General features: G+C 43.6%; 1 protein-coding gene across 2 annotated transcripts in view; it reads right to left on the bottom strand.

The window, feature by feature from the left end:
- Positions 1-22,021, bottom strand: part of LOC124998830 (estrogen-related receptor gamma-like) — a 30,878-nt gene extending 8,857 nt beyond the window's left edge. Inside the window, exons 1-5 of one of the 2 annotated variants that reach the window (XM_047573408.1) lie at positions 21,878-22,021; positions 8,538-8,789; positions 8,255-8,412; positions 6,989-7,105; positions 1,065-1,175 (exon numbers count right to left, since the gene is read on the bottom strand). In XM_047573408.1, coding sequence (XP_047429364.1) covers positions 1,065-1,175; positions 6,989-7,105; positions 8,255-8,412; positions 8,538-8,776 — 625 coding nt within the window. In that variant the 5' untranslated portion in view covers positions 8,777-8,789; positions 21,878-22,021. Of the gene's footprint in view, positions 1-1,064; positions 1,176-6,988; positions 7,106-8,254; positions 8,413-8,537; positions 8,790-12,993; positions 13,391-21,877 lie in introns of those variants that run through there. The other variant, XM_047573407.1, reaches the window with a different exon arrangement.

The following is a 22,021-nucleotide window of genomic DNA, read 5'->3' as shown; positions in this document are numbered from 1 at the left end:
AACTTTAATTCAATCAGAGCTCCTTTGTAAGAGACACCAGAGCAATAAACATACAAAAATATACACCAGCAGCTACAGAAATGATCAAATACTGTACCCTAAAATATACTTTTGCACTCTAAAAAAGGAGTCCCAAGATTAAAGACTAAAACCAAGGATGTGTTCAAGTTTTAAAATACCTTAACCTCCTGAGACCTGAAATTTTGTTTGCTATGCATTTTTAATTTCTCCAAGTTATTTGGAATCAGTAGAACCTAACAATAAAAATCTTTCAAAAGGACGTAGTAATTTTGGAAAAAAACAAACAATGTCCTCATATGTGGACACTGGGATTATTTCATTATTTATATTCTAATAGAGTCACCAGTGTATGACTAAATATAAAATATATTTATTTTAATACCTCAACATGACTGAGCAAAATCTGAATTGCGAACAATGAAGTTCCGGTGTCCTCAAACGAGTACTTGATAATTAGCAAGGTTGTAGCTCATTGCTATTGATAAAATTTGTTAAATTTAGGGGTCACATCAAACTAGGAACATTAATAAGCATAAATAAATACGTTTTAACCATGGAATTTGACAGGGTTTTGTTCCTCATTCCCTTTTTTCCTGAGTTTCATGAATCAGATGAAACGCCCGCTATCATGTTTTTACCGACTAGCATATTGACCCTCTGCTACCATCAGATGGCAGACTAAAACGTCCACTAACGAGGACAATGGTTTTAAATGAAGCAGACTAGGCTGCAATAAAACCTAAAACTTGTCAATGGTGGTCAATGGTCAGTATTTCTTATCTAGTATTAAAACTTATTTTTAGTTTAGTTCAGTTTTTTTGAGATTGTTTGTTCTTTTAGGTTCAAAAAACGTTCCAAACATAAATAAAATCTTTACAACCCAATATGAAAACCTGAAAATGACCCTGCTGATGCCATCTCATTAGCAAATACTGGTTATCAAGGTCTCAAACAACACAGTATGAACTGTATCTACAAAAACAGATTAATTAACAGAGAATCACTATTTAACAGTTATTATGAGCCTTTGCTCGCACACTCACATATTTTTTTCTGTGGCAGGGCACTCTGAGGGTGCAGGTATGGGCTGTTCTCAGCGTCTATCCTCCTCTTGTACTTTTGCCTTCCGCCACGAACCCGGTCCAGACGCACACCTTCATAAACAGAATCGCAGGACGTTAATGATGCTTGGGGCATAGTCATACTGTAAATATACACATTCCTATATGACAGAGCGAGGACACGCATTCACTGGCACTACAAAAAAGTTTTTGTCGATTTCATTTTGATTCAGTAATAATGTTCATATACTAAAAGAAAAATTCAATCCAGGGTATCTAGATTGTTAGATTACAGTGTAAAATCGTAGCAACTTTGTTGTAATGAAAGATCAAATAAGAAGTGACCAAGTTTCCAACCAGAAGTTATCAGATTACCTGAGGAGATGTTTATAATGTGATTAATCCTGCATGGATTTTACCATCAGATCATGTATTATTTTTATTTTTTTCATTCAAGATTGCATGTAAAGTTTCACAGCATTGACCAATTATGAGCCCCCATGCGGCGACGAAGTCAAGGCCACTGGACCAGTAGAATCTAATGCGGGCGCAGCGGCGTGCATCCTGTAACGTGACACCCACCAACTTCAGAGCAGCCGGTGACAACTGCTCATCTTAACAAGCGCTGTGGCAACCTCGTCACCATGGCGATGGCGATTTTAAGAGTGTGTGTGTGTGTGTGTGTGTGTGTGTGTGTGTGTGTGTGTGTGCGTGTGTGTGTGTGTGTGTGTGTGCGTGAGTGAGAGAGAGAGAGAGAGAAAGAGGGGGAGAGAACAACGGGGGCAGTTAAATGAGGGGAAGCGGACTGGCTTTTTGTTGGAAGAGGAGAACGGTCAGTGTGGGCATTTGCAAATGTGAAAATGTGTGCAAACGTGACTCAGGAAGCCTTTAGTAGTGGTGTTGGGTTACCCGATCTACGGTGTAAATAGCCATAGTGGCCCTGAATAGATCCATAACAGCACTCACATCTCTAAGAAACACGTTGAGGGTATTATTTGCGCGCTTGACACCTCAGAGTGATACTCCATCCCTATGGGGCTGCGCCTATTCTTGCCGACACGGATATTTACATGGATCAACATTAAGAGCATTAAATAACATAATGTCCTCTTAACCAGGCATGGAAAATGTTTGCCGGGATTTTACTGGTATAAAGGCAGGCTCTTACCTTTGTGCACCACTGGTTTGTAACACTATGTTTTATAGGTGCGTTGGCTATTACTATAATTTTATAGAAATACTGCTTTATTCGTTAATGTCCCGTGAACAGGGGTGAAGGTGGAAGAGAGGATCGTGCATAAGTAAACCATGGCCCCGTGACCTTCAGCGAAAAAAGAAAAAAAAAAAAACTATCATTGTATACCATGCGTGTGTGCGTTCACATTTAAAAGTGGATCATTTTGACAGCTAGGCAAATCAATGCTCATCTCCTTAAAGATCCTGTTACCGTACTGTATGTGAGCCTATTTTTTCATTCAGCTTCCTCTGAGTGATGGCTTCCTGCATATCTAAGTGGACCGCTAGTGTGCGTCCGAGTGTGAATGGGTTGTTTAGTAAAAAAAGTGAAATACGTGAGATGTGTTCAGGGTCTTTACGTCTAAAGTTTGATGTAGGGCGGACAAGTGAGCCAAATATGTCCAGTTACCCTAATTACATTAGGTTTTGACCACTACAGAAGACGAATGATCAAAAGCCGGATAAGTTTCACAACCAGGATTCTGGTGCGTCTGTAAACATATTACATTTTTTTTTAAAGTTTTCATGAGTAAGCTCTGAAAAATCTTAACAGGGAGGCTTTGGGTTGCCGTATTGTTTTGTCCATCATCACTTTCAACTATATATACACATACACACAATAAGTCCGACGACAGTTTGCATTTTATATTTCCATGGCGACACATAATGATCATGGGTAAGATGGACAGAGTGAGGAGCTGGAGCTGCAGAGGTATCAAAGGAGAGTTTGTTCACGTAAACTCAGAGCCCCCTGATTCTCTGGTAGGGGGTCGTAGTAGTAGTGGTGGTGGTAGTAGTAGTGGTGGTAGTAAGCGTGGATTAGCCTGGAGAGGATGTGGGTCCTCCACTGTGTGCTGCCATTAGATTTAACACAAGCTGTTTGCAAACACTGGATTAAGTTCAGCTGCCTGATTTTCAGGAAACGTGATTTTCATATTATGTGTATTTGTTTGTGCTGAAATGTGACATTTAAACCACACACACATCGCGGCCAAGTGTAACTTTTCAGGGCGGAATGTGCTGACAACCAAAAGGCCAAGAATAGCTTCGGTGGCGGATAACAAAGCAGACGCACACACACCTCCTCCCTGTTCTTCTGAACAGCCCATCATAGTTAAAAAAAAACAAAAAAACAAGGAGGTCTCACTCTGATTTATTTTCCGCCTCTCTCATCCCTCGGCCTTCCTCCATTTGAGGGTATCTGGATTTTCATGCGGGAGGCTTTGCAAGTTCTTAAAATGCTCGAGTGATGAGCCCGGACGTCCGAGCTGATCCGTTCCTTCCCCACCTCCGCCGCCGCTGCCTCCGCGTGCTCACTAGAAACAATCCCACGCTTCTCAGATATTGTGACAAAAGCACACGTGGCTGCTGCCACCGACGCCTCCGTGCATTACACCCCCCCACACACACGCTGCTTCTTGTTAACAGGTGAAAGGGATTTAGAAAGCTGGCACACAGACCCTCTGCCCCATTCCAAGGCAGATTAGGACAGCACGAACACACCTGAGAGCACGTAACCAGCAACCAGCCAGAAGTGGGGATGAAGAAAGAGGGCGTGCTTGATAAGGGTGTTGCTGCACAACCTCCCATTATTTAACATAAACTGTTAAACCATAAACAGAATCGCATAATTCCATCTGTTTCATAAAGTGTATCTTTAAAATATTGTTCACGTTTTGCCAGCATACATGCTTTTACTGCCCTAGGAAGCGACAGCAACTGTGGAAATGGGCACTAAACAGGTCTTAATCAAATCCTGCCAGGGTGTCTATATGTCTTTTAGCTGTGTGTTTAATATGGCTCTGACTCTCCCCCATTAAACCTCACAGCTCCCTTGCTTTACTGCGGCCTCTCCGGGGAAGAGGGGCATTACGAGACACGGTGAAGCGCGTTACGAGGGCGCTTACGACAGGAGTTACGAGGGGCAGTTCGCATTTCACGGAGGTCCAGGAATCCCACAAGGCATCTGGAGGAATTTACGAGGAAGGAGGGAAAGCAAAGGGGATGGCAGGAGGAGGGGGGCAGAGAGGCGGGCTGGGATGCTGTTGATGCTCCAAGCCTTTAAAAAGCAGCTAATTTACAAAACAGAGCACAACACGCACCGAAACACACTGAGGTGTGAGCATGAACGTGACTGCTGACTGACATGTTCAAACACACTCATATACACGAACACGTGTAAAGATGCTGTAATTTTGCGTGTCCATAACCTACATGCACAGCTGCAATAAGCAGATGCTGCTGTGTTTAGAGAGGAGTAGGTGGCATTAAAGTTTATTACAATTGGGATCATATTTTTACAGTTGTGGCCACTGTTCCTGTTGGTTCTGATAACATTATAGCCTGGTGTAGCCAAACGTTCTCATCAGAATATGAGTCTGGTAACGCGCCATTTGAATTTCATTACAGAGTGTGTTTCGGCCGATGCAGATAAAAAAAAACAAAAAACAAAAAAACAAAAAAAAACCTCTGCAAACAATTTGATTGCCCTTGTTATAAAAAAATTCAACTCCACCGTGCAGATGATGCGTATGACTATTTTGCTGTTACTCTTCTTTCCATCCAGGTCCCAACAAAGCGCTTTCAGGGCAACGAAAATTTGGGTTGGCTTCCAGGTTAGTAAAATTATACGTACAAAAATAAAAGTCGCACACAGTTGAGGGGTAATGAGAATATGTATGTCAGTCCAGCTGTTTGTATCATATTTTGGGACAAATAGGTGAAAGTTTTCTCAAACTTTTGTTAAAACCTAGTGTCATCAGCATTTAAAATACAAAAGACAAGAATGTCAATAGCCACAGTTTTAATATCCTGTCTCCACCTATGGCAATCCAGAGCGCCGCATGCACGCAATGTTACAGAGGAGTGTACACTTTAACCTCACTAGTCAGTCAGGATTTTGTTTGATTTGGTGGGACTTTGTTTTTGTTCTGTGCAGTGGAAAAACTGGGAAGAAACTCTGCGGTGGCAAACGGAGGTTGCAGCGGCATTAGCCATGCAAAACCGCTAGTGGGGAACCGTTCAGGAACTGAAATGAATCAGTTTTTGCTGTGTGCTGTCACCAGTCCGGAGGGCATCACAGTGCTCAAAGGTTTTACTCTTCATCAAGAAGATAAGGCAGAGAGATTGAGGTTAGGCTGGTGTGGTGTTACTGAATTGATGTGGGGATTTCTTTCGTGTTTTAGGAAACATCATTTAAGATGCATTTACTTTTGGGACACAGCCATGACACGAAGAAGGTTGCTTTCATGCAATGCATGCTGGTACATGTAGGCAGGGCAGTAATAGCTGTGTCAGTGTAACATAGACGGAAGAACTAACTGCTTCAACTGACTACAGTTACCATCAATGCTGACTGGATAATTTGAACTTTCACCCACAAATTCATGAGCTACATTGACAACACAACATTTCACAGAATGTAAAGTTGTCAGGACCCACATTTATAGGTTCCACTCCACTGGAACCAGCCCAGTGACATGAGCTGAATTCAGTTTGTGTAGGTTCTCAGTCATCCAGGTTATAGGAATGCACTTCTCTTTAGTTTTTAAAGAGAAGTGCAGCTTCATTAATAGTCTAGCACTTTGGAGAATTTACTGAAGTTTTCTGAATAACTGACTTTTTCTGAAATGGTGTATAATCCTGACACAAACAAATACTAATTAAGTGCTTAATCCTTACATTTATTTCCCCCCCGTGAGTCAAACGTTTCCCATCTGTCCACGCACTCACACAATGTTTTATCTGCTCTCCCTTCTTTACTATCTTCTCTTGGCCGTACACACCAGGCAACAAGTGGCCGGTACAGTAGGAGGCTCGCTAATGTTTTCCTTTTTGAGTCACTTCTAAATCTGGACAACAATATGTCACCAGACAGGCACAGAGTCAGATGAAAGGAGCACCTGACCGCTGTCACAGACTATCTGTGGAATATTACCATCACCCATACCAGGTTTTGGTGCGTACATGACGCAATCTTGTGCGTGAAAGTTCAGATCAACTTATTCTGTGAATGAGACTAAATACACTATAAGGGGTGTTTAATTTAGATAAAGAAATGGGCAAAACCTTCTCACAAAGCAGTGGCCATAGCCTGTTTAGTAATTTGTCCATTTAAAATTAAAAAACCCTAACAGAATAACCTCTAAAGCTTGGACAAAAGTCAGTTTTCACTTTCATAAAGCTCCATTTATTATCTCACTAGGTGCAACGGTATTGCTTACACACCTTAACAAACTGGCAAATGTCCAGAAGCACTGCTGAAGACTGACACAGCTGAATAGCCTGCTGCCTTCTCCTCCCTCTCAAAGACACTGCCACGCATTGTTCTGCCCTGTGTTTACTACACATACACAGACCTACACACGCATCACAACCGGCACGCAGGGTTTTAAGTTTAACTGTCTGCAGTTTTGAGTTTCACCGAAGTTTACACAACGACAGAACATGCTGTCACAGGTTTATCAGGTGGGACATTAAGAGAATCTCAGATAATTGTTTCCGGGAATGCAGAACAAAGGAATTACAGTCAGGCCTGTATCAGCCTCCTCAACTGTCTGAAGGATTAGATCTGATCTCCTGCCAAGTCTACCGGCTGATCGATTCAAGGAAAAGTCGCTCAGACGAGGTTTTGACAAAGGTCTGAAAGTGATTTTCGGTGTATAGCTGACCTTCTCTCAGCATGCCCACGGCCAGACATTTCACGAATCGACAGGCCTGGCAAGATTTCCGTCTTCTCTTGGTGATTTCACATTCGTTGGACGCTGGGCAGCTGTACTCAATGTTACCTGGAGGGAGACAGGAGGGAAAACACTGAAAACGATATCTTCACCACTTAATCATTTTGTGGCAATATTATCATACTCAGATGTTTTTCACAGTTTTCATGACAAACGTTTTAAATCTTAACCCTTAAAGGTCTTGTGTCTGTTTTTGAATAGGTTTGATTTTGCCTTTAGTTAACATGTAGAAAATTCTTTAACATACCCATGGTTGGTATCTTTTTTTTTTTTTTCAGAGCATTATCAGCTGATTCCTCCACCCTTTTCTCGTTTGACCGAGTGCTTTTGAAAACGCATTTACAATAAACTTAATCTTACGTTTCATTCATCCGTCCCTGACTTGTAAGACGCCTTAAAACTCGGGTGACCCTGATGACCTTCATTTCAACACACATTTTGACAAATTCATATTAAATTCAAGACAGTGCTGTGTCGTTCTTGAGCGTTTCATTTTGCTCCCAATCTGCAATTAGATACAAAACACCTCAACCGGCAGCCAGAGCCGCCAGTTGAGTCCGGTGGCGTTCAGCCAGTTGCGTGCGCTCTCAGCTGCCACCCTCGATCAGAAACAGGAAGCATCTGATGAGCCTGACATCAGATCTCCCCGTTTGATGTGACAGCCGCTCAGGTTTGCCCTTTGAACCCGTTGGCAGCAGCCAACTTCTAGAGGCCTAAACAAAAGGCAGCGTGCCAGGTCCTCGACCTGGGTCAAAACCTGACACATTGCGGGACAATCCCTGTAAAATGCCCACGCTGCATGCCACTGGCTCTGGTTGCTAACGGCTTTGAGGGCTGGGGCAAATGCCCACACGTTCAGCTCCATACGCTACCTTGAAGTCCTAAAGCCTAAACATGTTGACTATATACACGATGCGCTGTAAGTTTAACCGCAAATCAGCTGTTTGCCAACAGATCTTTATTTAAAGCCCTTCTGCAGGGATGCAGGAGGTGGAAGCTATGAGCTAACTGATGAAGACTTGTTTATACCAAAAACAGACGTTTAAGCTTTGGCTGCATCTGCACCGTGTTGCTCGTAAAACAGGTTTATATGATGCAGGAAGACATTATCGGACATGTACAATAAACTCCACTGCTCAGTGTAAAACCGAGAATGTTCCTGCGCATTGGGCACGTGCGTGTTCGTTTCTCTTTTACCCTGGATGGTTCTCTTGAAGAAGGCCTTGCAGGCTTCGCAAGAGGCCACACCGTAGTGGTAGCCGGAGGCCACGTCACCGCACACCAGACACACCCGCTTGGCCACCGAGCCCAGCATGAATTCACACTTCACTTGGCCTTCTTCCTCCCCAAACCTCCTGGAAAGGGGTGGAGAGAAACACAGGAAGGGAGTGAGCGAAGGGTGAAATACTAATAATAAAATTCAATAAATGAAATAGAGTGAAACATGCAAAATAAGGGCCAGTGTGATGTGTATACCGACCTGTTTGTTCCCCCATTATTAGCCAACGCCGCTGCGTGACCGTAGAGGCTTGGCGAGTCCAGCCCATTCGTATGATTGTGGCCCTTAATGAGGGGGCCGTAGCTGGAATTGGTGTCCGAGGAAGAGCTCCCGGGGCTGGGTTGAGCCGGGCTGATGTCGCCCTGAGAGCTAGGGCTGGGGCTGGAAGGCTCACGCTTTATGGAAGTGGGACAGGTGGGGTCCAAGCCCCTCACTGACATCCTGGCCAGATGCCTGGAGACAAGACAGGGGAGAGGGAGAATGGGAGAAAAATTAAATAGATGTGTTTTATTTTCTAACCAAACTCAGCTAGAAATACTGAGTTTTATACTTTTAAACACAACACACACAACCTCCAGCTCCCATTTTCTACAACCATCTATCCATCCGTCCATCCATGCCATTGTTATCTAAACCAGCCGTTTGTGATTTCCCACATATGCAAAGCTGCTGTTGATTACACTGCTTTGTTTTCAAAGAGAGACATTGCTTAAGCAAACCTAGGGAAATAGCCAAACCAGGAATCGTCGGCATCATCACCACCACTATGTTCCCTTAAAAAAACGCTCACCTTTCACTCTCCACCGTCTGTTTGTGTCTCTCGGCCACTCACCACACATGATATGTCAAATTCTCTGAAGCTAACAGTTTTAGGTAGTAGTTTTAGGACTACATTCAAATTTCAAGAATGTTTTGAATGCGGGGCCATTCGAAACAAAAAAAGAAAGAAAGAAAAAGGCTAATACTTTTTAAAAGACTTTCCATTAATACTTCTACAATAATGTTAAAAGCCTAAAATAAATCTTCTCTTCTAGACCCGCATATTAAAGTGTGTATCATGGCTCTATTATTGGATTAAGATGTGACCACAACAGACTCTGTGTCACCATGCAGAGGAGAAAAAGCATTTGAAACCAGCTGAAGTGTACAGAGAGCTCGCAGGCATGTGATATGCGCTCACACACACACACACACACACACACACACACACACACACACACACACACACACACACACACGGACCCGCGGTGTGGCGTCAGACATTCATGCACGGATGTAAAAATAAAATGCTTAGACGGTCACCCCCTTGTCTACATGCACTACAGCTTCCCATGATCAGGAACATGCTAAAGCTCCCTGTTCACACACACACTTAGACACATTTTAAAGCATGTGTCTCCATAAACATCCTGACACATCTATGCGTGCAACTGTTCGTCGCCAAGCCAACTTCTGTGTCTCGCTTTCTGTTGCGCCCCTGCGCATGCCAAAAAAAAAACAAAAAACATAAGGAACAGAGGTATCGCCACACAGTCTGCTTCTTCCTTGGCGAGTTGGATGCTCGTTAAGTCGTTCTGTTTCCTGACATGTAAATCAGTAGTCTCCTGATCACGAGTCATTTGGTAGGCAAAAAGACTGGCTGCGTTTAACCACCCATTGAGTAAACCATGGCCACGCGCTACTGACCCCTCTACAAAGCCACAAAAACAGACAAAGAGACACACAGTGACCACAACCAATAACCCCAACCAAGAGAACCAACAGCTCTACAGGAAGACCTGTGCACATTTTTAGCTCAGCTTTGGTCTCCACTCCTTTCGGTCGCTAAACGCTGATCGGTAGAACGTGGCGGGTGCTTTCTCTGCGCTTTCGTAATGATGACATCAACGAAAATGGTGCAACTGCATGTCTTAACACCAAAACAACTCGCTTAAAGGCGCTAAAGTTCTCTACAGCACTGAATTCATTACAGATATTAAATCTGTTTTTAGTAATGAAGATGTGGTTACAGCTTCTCTAACACTTTGACTTTCGCAGTAGGAAATAGGATTAAACATCATTAATTTTTAAATGAAAATCTGAGTATTTTGACGCCATTATTGAAATGTTCACACGACATTACTGATTCATACAATATAAATACTGAAGTTGTATGATGTATATTTTCAAGCTGTGTCATCTGTCCAAAAGCGCTGTATCTCAAAAAGTATAAAAGCCACAGCTTAGACATTTGTATATATAATGTGTTCACATATGGGCAAATCTGTGTATCTTACAAACTGAATGGGTTAGAAAATGGGTACAAAATAAGAAATTCAACTTTTTATTGTCTGCTACTAGTACTACAAAAAAGATCAACCGTGCGGTTACAATGCCAGTCAAAAGGGATAAACTCCTGAAATGTGTTTGTCACGTGGAGGGGAAAAAAAAAAAACAAAGTTAGGCAGAAGGACTCTTGATGTCCAGTGAACAAGACGCTGATGGCTCTGATGCACACCCATCTCCAACCTCTCCAATCCACTCTGAAGACCATAAAAACAGCCCAGTGAATAGACTCCAGTTTCCTTTTAAAATGAGTCACTATTAGCCTCACTGGCTATCCATCACAGGTGTCCATAACGCCACGTCAAGTCTCTGACAGGTATGGAGTGAGATATACTTTGCACTCTCCCATTACAATGCATCAAGAGGGGGTGGGGGGTGTACAAGGTGGGTGGGTTTCATAATGAAATGGCATTAGAGTGGTGTGATCAGATGTGAAGTGATATTCACTCTGACAGATTACTAATCAACAACTCCCCATAAAAGCCCATCAGAATGCGGCCGGTGCAGTGGGGATAAATCAGAGCATGCGTGCGGAGGTATTCAGCGCTATCGCACCTGACTCCTTTTGTGTCCTGGTATCCACAACAACTCTAATTGCACCGTGGCAACAAAAGATAAAATGCAGCGTGAAACGACGAGAAGACAAAAAAAGGGTGAGGGAGGACAAGAAGAAGAGGAAGAAGAGAGGAGGCGGGAGGAAATTACAAGCGAGGCAGACGGAGAGAGGGAGTGTGAAAAAAGAAAGAAAGAAAGAAAGAAAGAAAGAAAGAAAGGGGCAGTCCTGTGGCTCATTAACCTGGGAGGGGGATCTGAAAGAAAAGGGAGAGGGCAACACTTACTTTCAAATGGGTAGAGTCACAATACAGACAATGACCTGCCGGATGAAGCAGGAGAGAGGAAAAGAGGGAGGGAAAGAAAGGCGGAAAATAAGAGGTTACTGACCAAGGCAGATAAAGAGAGTGGAGGAAAACCAACTGAAGCTACAAGCCTCGGGGGAAGTGACATTAAAACATAATATCACGAAAAAAAAAAGGAAAAAACAAAAAAAAACAAAAAACGGAATGCTTTCTTGGTAGGATCTGCTGACTAACCTTCCAGCACAAAACCCAGCTAGTGATTTAGGTCAGTGGGGTCTCAGTGTTTTTTTAACTAATGAGCCAGAGATGAGCAGGGATCAGTGGCACCCCCAGCAAGAGCCGTAAGAGCCTTAAGTCTGAGGCTTTGGATGAAGCTGGGAGATGAGGTGCCTGCAGCTGGAGTTCAGACCCGCAGGCTCTGGAAACATGGGATCGCGTGCCACACACGGGGATCATCTGCGGCGGTCACCGTCTCTCCTCCTGTCCTTTATCTGGTTGCTTGTGTCACAAACAATCAGCCCGACCAGCGTGGCCACGCGCGCCGGCCCGTCTGCCCGTCTCTGGCAGGGAAAGTTCATTTCAATCCCGAAACGCTCGGCGTTTTTCTATGCATGTCCTCGCCGCGGAACGATTACCCCGCGGCTGATAAGAGGCGCAGCGGCGGGTGATAATGAGCGTGATTCTTTGTGATTACAGCAACGATAGGCAATCTCTTATGCAATCAAAACAGCTGCCCCGGACATCTATTGGCAGGCTTGTTTGTGTTAGCCTAGGTGAAGTGTTCCTGGGTGACACAGGCTGCTCCCCGACACCAGGGCAAGTCACCTCCAAACTGGTCTTACCACCCTTATCAACAACCATTAAAGGTGAACAATGGCAGCTGTGAGCAATGCAAACAAACCAGTGGGAAAATTTCATCTGACATTCCACCAGTGATGTAGTTTGTGCATCCTTCAAACAGTTCAAATAATCTCCAATTTTACAGATTTTGTTGTGGTTTTGGACTATTAGTCTGAGATTTTGTTTAATTTGTTGGTGCCATTAATTAATTAATCGGAAAGAACTAGAAAAGCCCTTCAAGAACTATGGTGCCCAACAGTTACACCAACTTCAAACAAACGAAGGTGAATGATAAGGATGGATCTGCATGTTGCCGTGAGGTGTGCATTCCACAGAAAGGAACAATGAGCCTTTAAACCAGATGAGCAAACAAACACTGGAGAAACACGAGCCACTTCCCTTTCCTTCACGGTAACATGAGTAATGACGGTTCTCCGGCGAAGGAATTATTTTCTGCCATCCCACGTCTCTCCCTCAAAACTCTCACGTGCAGTAACCGGTTCGACTTGCAGCCGCGCAACCCATTAATAAGAGGCACAGCGAGAATGCATCTGAGACATGCAACAACATCTTTCACTTCTCCATTTCCATACTACGAGTTGTGTGAAGTCTGTGTGGTGTGAGGAGGTACTTACTCTGTGTCAGAGTGGTAGGTGAAGCACTCTGGGAGGTAGAGGTCGACTAAATCCATGTGCGCTCTGCCACCATGCTCCGATCAGGAGAAAATATTCAGTGCAGGGACGCCTCCCCTCCTCCTTCTCTTGGTTTCTTCTATCCTTCTCTCCTCCTCAGCAGCTTTAATAAACCATATATCTCACTGTGCTATTTGTCACTCTCTATCTATTATGCCTCTAAACGTATGTCTCCATCTACTGCCCTGTCCTCTGCCGTCTCACACTCTCAGCTCCGCTCATATTGTCTCTGCGTCTGTCTTCCCGTCACTCACACTTCTCACCCACTGCCCCCGGCCGCCTTTGAAGTCCCGACTGTTGTGACTACTAGCTGTGTGTGTCAAGGGTCTGCAGGCGAAGCTGGCCCTCAACACCCCCAGACGCGCAATTTGAATGAGCCTTCCCCTAAAAGGTTGAGCTGGCGGCTGATTGGCCGTCCTCTGAGCCAATCAGAGCCGGAGCCACTACAGCAGGTGGATATAACAAGAGAGGGTGTGGAGCGTTTAGCAGGTTTAAGCTGTTGGAAGAAAAGCTTTACTCTCACTTAATAGGAGCATAATTAGTTGTTGGTGTAATATTTGACATAAAAGGCGCGAGAATATGTGAAGTACGCGCCTAAAGGTTTACATTTAACAAACCCGGTCATCTTATCAGATGAAAGGTTAATAAATGTCTTATTCGTTTTGAAGGTCACATCGGTTGTTTCCTTGTACTAAATACTCATGATACATTTAGAAATAATTGAAAGCACTGATTAAGTAAAACCTACAAATATTCATTGGTTTCAGCTTAAGAGAAGAGACGATTACTTAAAAAAAAATCTAAATAGAACGTCCTTCAGACTGGACAAAATGAGCAATCTAAAAATGCATCTCTTTCACTGATAGGTGCAAAATCTAACCAACCACTAAGAAAAAAAAAAATATATTAAAGATAACTAAATGCAACATTACACGGCGTCGGACGTGCAAAGTAACACGGCGAATGGCGTGCCAAAGGATGCCCTCTGATGTCTTTTGGTCAGTGTCTCAAACTAAAGCTGCAGATGCTTTAGGAACCAACATATGGACGGCCACTCACAGAAACGCATATGTTGAATTTCTACCTAAGCCTTAGCTGTCTTACTGCTAGTGCAGTAATGTTATCTGAGCTAATCAGCTATGGCTGCGTGCCTAATGTGATGCTTTTCGTCTTTCACCATCAAAGCGCACGTGCACGCAAAAGTAGAGTTTGACACGCAATAAAAGGTTTAACGGGAACAGCCAGCTACGACTGAGTGAGAAATCTGGGAAACATTTAGAAATGTTGCAAATCTGTGTAGCCTATACTAGCGTCATGTAGCAAGGGGTTTTTGTGTGTGTCTGCAATTCTAAAAAAAAGAAGAAAAAAAAATCAGCAATAAATAACATTCCTTAAATCACGTATGAAATAATACCACTAACTGCTAATGACGATAAAACGATGATTGAGCTTTTAAATCCGCTAATGAATTCTGTCGTTTCTCCCGAGAGAGTGAAGTTACAGTAAGCTGCTCAGGGTAAGGTGAATCTTATTCAACCTGTGGTAACCACATCCTAATCCACTCAAGAGACAAAAACACACGTGGCCTCGCAGTGGTCGGGTCAACGAAAATACAGACACACAAACACACATTTGCACACGGCCTCGCGGTGAATTTGGCTGCACGCAGGTTCACATCTCGGGGCCTAGCTGAACAATCAGAGTGGGTGAAATTGAAATCAATCGGCGTTACAACCTGAACAGAACATCTCGGCGTGAAAGCCATCGAGTAAATGCTAATTTAATATTGCGGCATTTTGTTGGGAGTGTGACCACGTTGTTCCAGTTCTATCTGAATTAATATATGACACAGCAAGTTTCCTCTGGGATCTGAATGGGTGCAGCTGGAGAGTGTTTTCCATTAATGCACAGCACAGGTGTGCAATATGCATTTCTCTATTCCAGAGCAGATGATCTTATCCTCTAAAAGGAAAATAAACACTCAAATAACTCCTTTTGATGCTTTACAGCCTGTAAAGTGTCAAAAGGAGTCGAAACCTCTGCTCTTTCCTCGCCGGCCTGCGTCTTCCTCTCTCGCCGGCGCAATGTCGTGCTCTGAGCTAACCCCCGCCGAACCAGCCTCCACAGGAATGAAATCACCTGCGCTAATCTGTGGCTCAGATAAAGGCCAGACAGCAGACTGCGTGGAGTGGGCTTTATCTCATTATGCGCCACATGAAACACGCAGCCAGCAGAAACGCACGACGCATGAAACCAGCCACATACAACATGTGTAAACAAACATATGGGCGCAAGCAAACACAAAGGAGGAAAGTACATACGAAAAACTAATAAAAGATAAAGAGAGTGCGATTTGTAGTGCGAGATAAACAAAAAAGGAAAAAGCCAGACATTGTACTATTGTATCAAATCTCTGAAAGTTAAAAAAAAATTATCTACACTGAGAAATTATCTTCTATAAACCATTGAGGAAACTCAACCAACCAAAGTGGCTCTTATCTATTCGGTAGCGTTTCATTGCTGGCATCAGGGGATTCTTTATTTGTTCAAGCGAGTTGAGTTTTCCTGAACAGTCGTGTAAAAGAAAGAAAAGTACCGGTTGAAAGTAAAACAAAAGTTAATCTCTTTATCAGCGGCTGATATTTTCCTTGGCACCGGCTCTGTGGTGGTGAGACGTACCACAACAGCAACAGGGCACACTTGAGTCGAGCCGGAGTGGCGTCAAATGAACCACTTGAAAGAAAGAACACTGTGGAGCCAAAGAATTCTTGTTTCACTGTGCGGATTAAGTTTTAAAGGTTAACGGGTTCAGAATAAATTCAACATTATGGTTGAAGTAAAATATCAAATTTTGACTCACACTTTTGCCCACACTGAAAAAAATCCCAACAGCTGCATGATGGTGTGGAACGCAATTTGTAACAGCTGATTCACTCAGATGCTTCCGGCACCGTTGAGAGGGTCACGTTTGTGGTTTTGAATCAAATGTCTCAAGCATTATGGGCTGAACCCAGCAGATTGTTTTTGTTTCGTCATTGGATTTTCAGTCAAAGATTGCCTTCAAAAAGACCGTGCTTACCATTTTCATGGGTAAGCGTATGTAAAAACGTATGTAAAACTTCATAATGTTCTGAAAGCTCAGAGAGCAGGAGTGGTGATGCCTTTGTGGATGCTAATTTAGTGTTAGCTTATACAGGGTAATTTAGTGGTATAGAGGTTTCGTAATGTTAAACATTGATACAATGGTCTCATCTTTTGCCTTTGAATTTCCTATGCTAACACAACCATTAGCCTCGGTAGCATTAGCGTTCATGTTAACACTTACAGTAAATAGCAGGCGTTTTATGCACAAGAAATGCAAGAAAAAAAAATATTTTGTTCGAAATATCTTCAAACATACATGAGCTTCAGCTGTACTTTGTGTTTAGAGCTCATGTTAGCATCGTAATAAGAGCCTTAATTGAGACTGGTTTATACTTCTGTGTTAGACCTATTTAGGTGGCCTATGCTGTTAAGTCTTGATATTTGTGAACTGGTTCCCAACACATCCCCATAGGTGACACAAACCACAAGAGCTATGATTGGTCCACTTGCTAGTTAGATGTTTCTGCTTTAGCATTTCCTGGTGCATCTGCATCGCCGCAATTTTTGAGTCTCGTCTTTTGCAAAATTTCGGCAAAAGTTTTGGTGGCCATTGTAGAAAGTCAAGCAGGAGGTAGAAACAAAAGTGAACCCAACTGGCAAAAAAGACACAGCACCAGCTAGCATCCGGGTGGTGTTGACAGTTGGCAGACAAGTATAATTGTATAATTGTCTTGTACCGGCGGAGGCTACATGTGTAGGTTACGGTGTCTACGGAGCCTTAAGTCTTACTCTTTTATTCCTTATAATTAAAGTTGGTGGATTCATACACGAATAAAATCCAACACAACACATTTTGAGGTATCTGAAATGATGGCATTTAGCCAATATATCATCTATAATGACACAGAGGATAATGCAGGATAATCAATATACTACAAGGAGCTGTAGGAAATTAATGAAAAAATAAATAAAGGAACTGGCTCTAACTATTTGTCTCGTACATTGTTTTGCATGCACCCTTTACAGTTCAGATAATATAAAAGTCTAAGGCTTTTCATAAAACCACATCCAACCAAACAAAAAATGACAAGACCAAACAAGATGAATTAAACTCAGCCAACGGGACACTGATAGGAACGGAAGGAAAGTCCAGAAATGATGGTTGATGGAAGCAAGCTGGATGCAGCAAATGAAACCAAGCACGCGGGGCTGCAGTTAAACATCAAAAATATTTTTACACTGCCGAGCCCGAGCCGAAGACAGAAGTTCAATAGCCGCTCCGGAGGGATGCTGCCTGTAACACGGCACCCAGCTGCCAGCTATTGACCCCGCATGCCAGATGCATCCAGTTCTTTTTCTGAAGAGAGGGAAAAGTAGGAGTGAAACAATTCTGTGCGTGTGTGTGTGTGTGTGTTTGTGTGTGTTTCACCCCTTTTCTCTCCATCCCTAAACTCACAGCCACCAGATCTCGGCCTCCGGGGACAACTGTCGGACTGACTTCCAAAACTGGACAGTCACTGTGCAACTCCAACCCCCATCAAACACATTAGCATCAGCCCTCTGATCTAGTGAGTGTAATCTGCTTAGTTTATATCTGACTCACAGTCATCCATCAATTACTCAGACAGTGGGAAACACTATTGACACTGTGTGCAAACACCATTGTCCCGCTGCACAGACAACAGTACCTCTCCGACACAAAAGGAGGGAAGTTGAAGGAAAGAGAAGGAATATATGAAAAAAAGAAACAAGATATCCTGTCGCATGAAAATAGAAAGCATCTTACTTCTCTCCCTCTATATATATATGTGTGTGATTTACAGTCTTTAAATAGATGGATGGTAGGGGAAATGATACGTAAAATGACAGACTGACTGACAAATGAGCCTGTGGAATAGGATCGGTTTCGTTGTATTGATCTGTGGCGCACTGTACAGGGATCAGAGGTCACGCGCGTACACATCAATGCCAGAAACCCTAGAAAGCCTCTGGGAGCGGCTTAAAGCAGCGTAACCATAGAAATGTCACTTAGAGCTACCAGGACCTGCTGCCGCTATCCTCAGTGGTCTTCAAATGGTTTTCACTTATCTGGAGATCCTACAGTCCCACTGGGGAGGAAGTGAGTCAGTGCTGGGAAACGTATACATGCACAGGAAGGCTTTCAGGCAGGCAGGATTTCATTAGGACTAATTTAAGGTCGTTTTATGAATATTTGAGACTGGAGAAAAAACTCCTCCAACTGCAGGCTCATTTGCGTGGCTTAATAACTTGACTGGGTTGCCCTCTAGTGGAGAAAGTCCTTTGACTTTAAAGAACATTTCCTCGGACCGAGCAAAACCTTGATAGCGGGGGCCATTATTTAAAGGCGCTGTCAAGGACTCTAATAGGAATATGATGCGAGTGACGTCCATGCCGATTACGGTGATCGCTCAGAGTCGACTGCATGTCATTGTCTCCCTGTCCGGCCATCAGCCATGTTGTGGCCTGGCAAATGCCCATCTGGTGGTTCTTAAGGTGATTACGCAACCAAGTCTCTCCTAAAGACTCGGTTTATCACGGCAAGCAGCCCTCATAGTCTCAACAGCAGGGTTGGATTAAACGGTCAGCTTCTCCTCCTCTGATTCCGTGCGCTTTGCACCAAAGAGCGAAAAACGGGAACATCTTTTGCCTCTTCTCCCTCGGTGCGAACGGTGTCCTTGAATCCCCTTTCAGAGCGCCTCCGCGGCGTAGAGCAGCTCCAGCGCTATCACCTCTCAATATTACACACTATGGTTGGATTTAATTTACCTAATAGGATCATTCTCTGTTTGCAGCTGTTTGTATGTCCTGGAAGACTGATCCTCACTCTGCTGTTGTCCCTGAGCTTTCTCCATTTTTTTTTTTTTTTTTTTGGGGTGCCTAGTTTTCCTCATCTGACACAAGGCTCTAAGGAGAGAGAGCGCTGTACATTGTGCATATTTTAAAGCTCCCAGAGGCAAATGTAAGTATATTTACTCTGGGGTTGGACTTGAGTACAAATTTTAAAGGTACTTGTGTTTAATTTCCTGCTCATTTTTTCTTTCTCAAACACTGTCACTTTTACTTCACATTTTACAGCCGCTACTAGATAGTTGACAAAGATTCATAGACATCTGAGAGTCGGGAGCTCTGCAAAAGAACTGTCTAAGGCACATCATTATCCAATTTATAACAACAACAACAACAACAACAAAACAACTTTCTGATACCATTAATCACGCCAAACTAGGCAGCTGAGAGTTGTTGGGGAACTGAAACACTTCAAGACCTTTTTTTTCTGTGTTCATTCGCACCTAGATAGTAATAATAGGAACACGGAAGGTACCTACCTACTAACCAAACAGCGTTTTCACACCCTTGTCTGTATTTTGTTCCATTTTTAAGGGTTTTTATTTACATGGTTTTGACAATGTTCACGTGTCTTTTTTTAAACTGTAGTTCCAGGTTCTGCATAACTAACTTACACTTATGTCACTAAAGACTCCTCCGGTGCTTATAGGAAAGCGGCTACTCAGAAGCAACCTCTGGAAGTTCTGAGAACTACGATAGTTCCTGCAGTGAAACACGCCCCGACAACGCATATTTATTTCTTTAGAGGACACTCCAAGTTGAAAACAATCAAATGCTATTGCAGTATTTACAGTTTAATTGTGCAATCACTTCAACTCAATTCAATTTTATTCATATAGTGTCAGTACAAATAGTTTCAAGGCGCTTTATAAAATCTGGTCTGAAACCCGGCCTCATGCGTCAGTCACAAACAGATTCAGTTATTTCTGTGTTTATTATGGTAAGTATTTTTAACCATGTGGTATTTGAATTTAGTTTTACATAAGGATATTAACCTTGTTTTTATACACTTTTTATACACACACACAATCTCATGTTTCTATCTTTGTGAGGACTGCACGTTGACGTAATACTTTCCCAAGTCCTTTAGTCCATAGGTCTTTAACAGGAGACCCCTAGGGGGGCCGCAGAGGTACTGCAGGAAGGGGCGCAAAATCTTTGGTTGATTGGACATTTTTTATATATTTTCACCTTACAAATTTAAATGTCTTTAAATACACATTAACATGAATGTAACACATTTTAGTAAAGGGATAAGGGATAGCTTAATATTGAATGCAAAATGATAATAATTATGTATATTTATAAACAGCACTAGGCTGAGTTTAATATAAAATACATACAATAAGTAGAGGGTCCCTACCGAATCTCTCCATCAGTTTGGGGTCCTTGGCCTGAAAAACATTGAAGACCCCTGCTTTAGTCTGACCCCCAGCTCTTCTCAACCAACCTTGACCCTAACGAAAATACAACCTCCACCCTTAAATAAAGTTGTGGGTTTCAACCAAAAGGTTCCCACAATGACAAAATGGTTGACAGGTAAAACCTAAGTACTTTTGTTGTAAAAGAAAAGTATTTGATGATACATTGTCCCCCACAACTTAATGGAAACAAGCCAACGCACACTCACATTTTCCCAGACTTGTCACAGGTGAGGAGCCACAGATGCAGGTCCGACTCACTCTGAATCCTGAGAGTCAGCAGCACACACATACACACCCAATGCTGATGTCAGGAACTATTACAAACACTTTCACATACCCCCACAGAAACAGCATGCAGTCTATCTCATCATATCACTTCTATCTCCACAGGTGGTAAATTTAGCCTTCTGGCTCAATGTCAGCGTGTGTACAATAAACAAATCAGCACACTGAGACAAAAAGAGCTGTCCTGTCATGTTCCAGTTGACCACAGCTTCACGTGTTTGCCTTCTGGCTTCCTCCGTATCTGCCGATCCATCTAGCCTCCCCCTGGAAGCCGGCCTAACACGTTCTGTCAGCAGCTCCACAGGTGGGCCAGTCTCATCTCGCGACACCGTCTCGCACCACGGAGACCTACCACCGGTACCCGCCTCCCTTCCTCTGACTCCTCCATCTCCCTCCCTTCATTCTCTCAGATCCTTCACACTGAGCTGCTATCCTTTCCTTCTGTCTGCCTCTCTGCCTTCATCATCTGATCATACCGATGCACCCAGGTGTGCTTCTGTCTTTAGGAGAGCTTTGACACCATCCCCTCCCTCCCTCCCCCACACCTCCAGTCACCGTTCTCCCTGGGCTTTTGAGGTGTTCTTGCAGTGACCCCACCTTCCGGTCATCGCCTCAGCCAGCCAGCCAGCCCGCTCAGCACAGTCCGCTAGTTCCTGGCCACGCCAAGGTACACCAGTCAAAATGTAATTTTCTGCAAGATTACACATGATAATGAGTCGCTTTTGGAGGAGTGCCATAAATGATGACTTCCAATTATAGATGCATAACTATCGATCTGTCAACAGAAGCAGGGAGGGCAGGGGGGCAAAGAAGAGAGGAGAGAGGGGGACGGAGCCGGAGCGGTGTACAGTAATGTTGTGTTTACTGACATCCCTCTTGATGCAGACGCACAATTTGCTGAACTGCCCCGCAAAGTCCTGCAGGAAGGGTTAAAAGCGAGCAGCCAATGAAAAGCCCGCTAGATGAGTTCACCTGGGATCAGAGTAGACCTTCACCTGGCCGTGGACGCAAACACACACATGCACGCAAACACCACAAACAATACGCCGGACCGTTTCTAAGCAGACCGCAAACAAAAACACACCACGCTCCCGTTTGCTGCAATTAAAAGAAGCCTGCATGTGCTTCTCCTTCATGCTTGCTTGCCTTATTTGCTCAGTACTCACAGTCAGTTTCATCCACTGCCCGGCTGCCTGGTCCTCCGCTCTACAGCTGCAGTCAGTCAGTCAGTCTCAAGGACAAACGCTCCAGCTCTCCTCGCCTCCGGTCTCTGTAGCTCAGCGATGCAGCAGCGTGCGCACACACACACA

Source organism: Mugil cephalus, chromosome 21 (assembly GCF_022458985.1).
Source record: "Mugil cephalus isolate CIBA_MC_2020 chromosome 21, CIBA_Mcephalus_1.1, whole genome shotgun sequence".
Classification (NCBI taxonomy): Eukaryota; Metazoa; Chordata; class Actinopteri; order Mugiliformes; family Mugilidae; genus Mugil; species Mugil cephalus.
The sequence above is the reverse complement of the archived record's forward strand: the minus strand, read 5'-3'. Positions and strand labels throughout refer to the sequence as shown.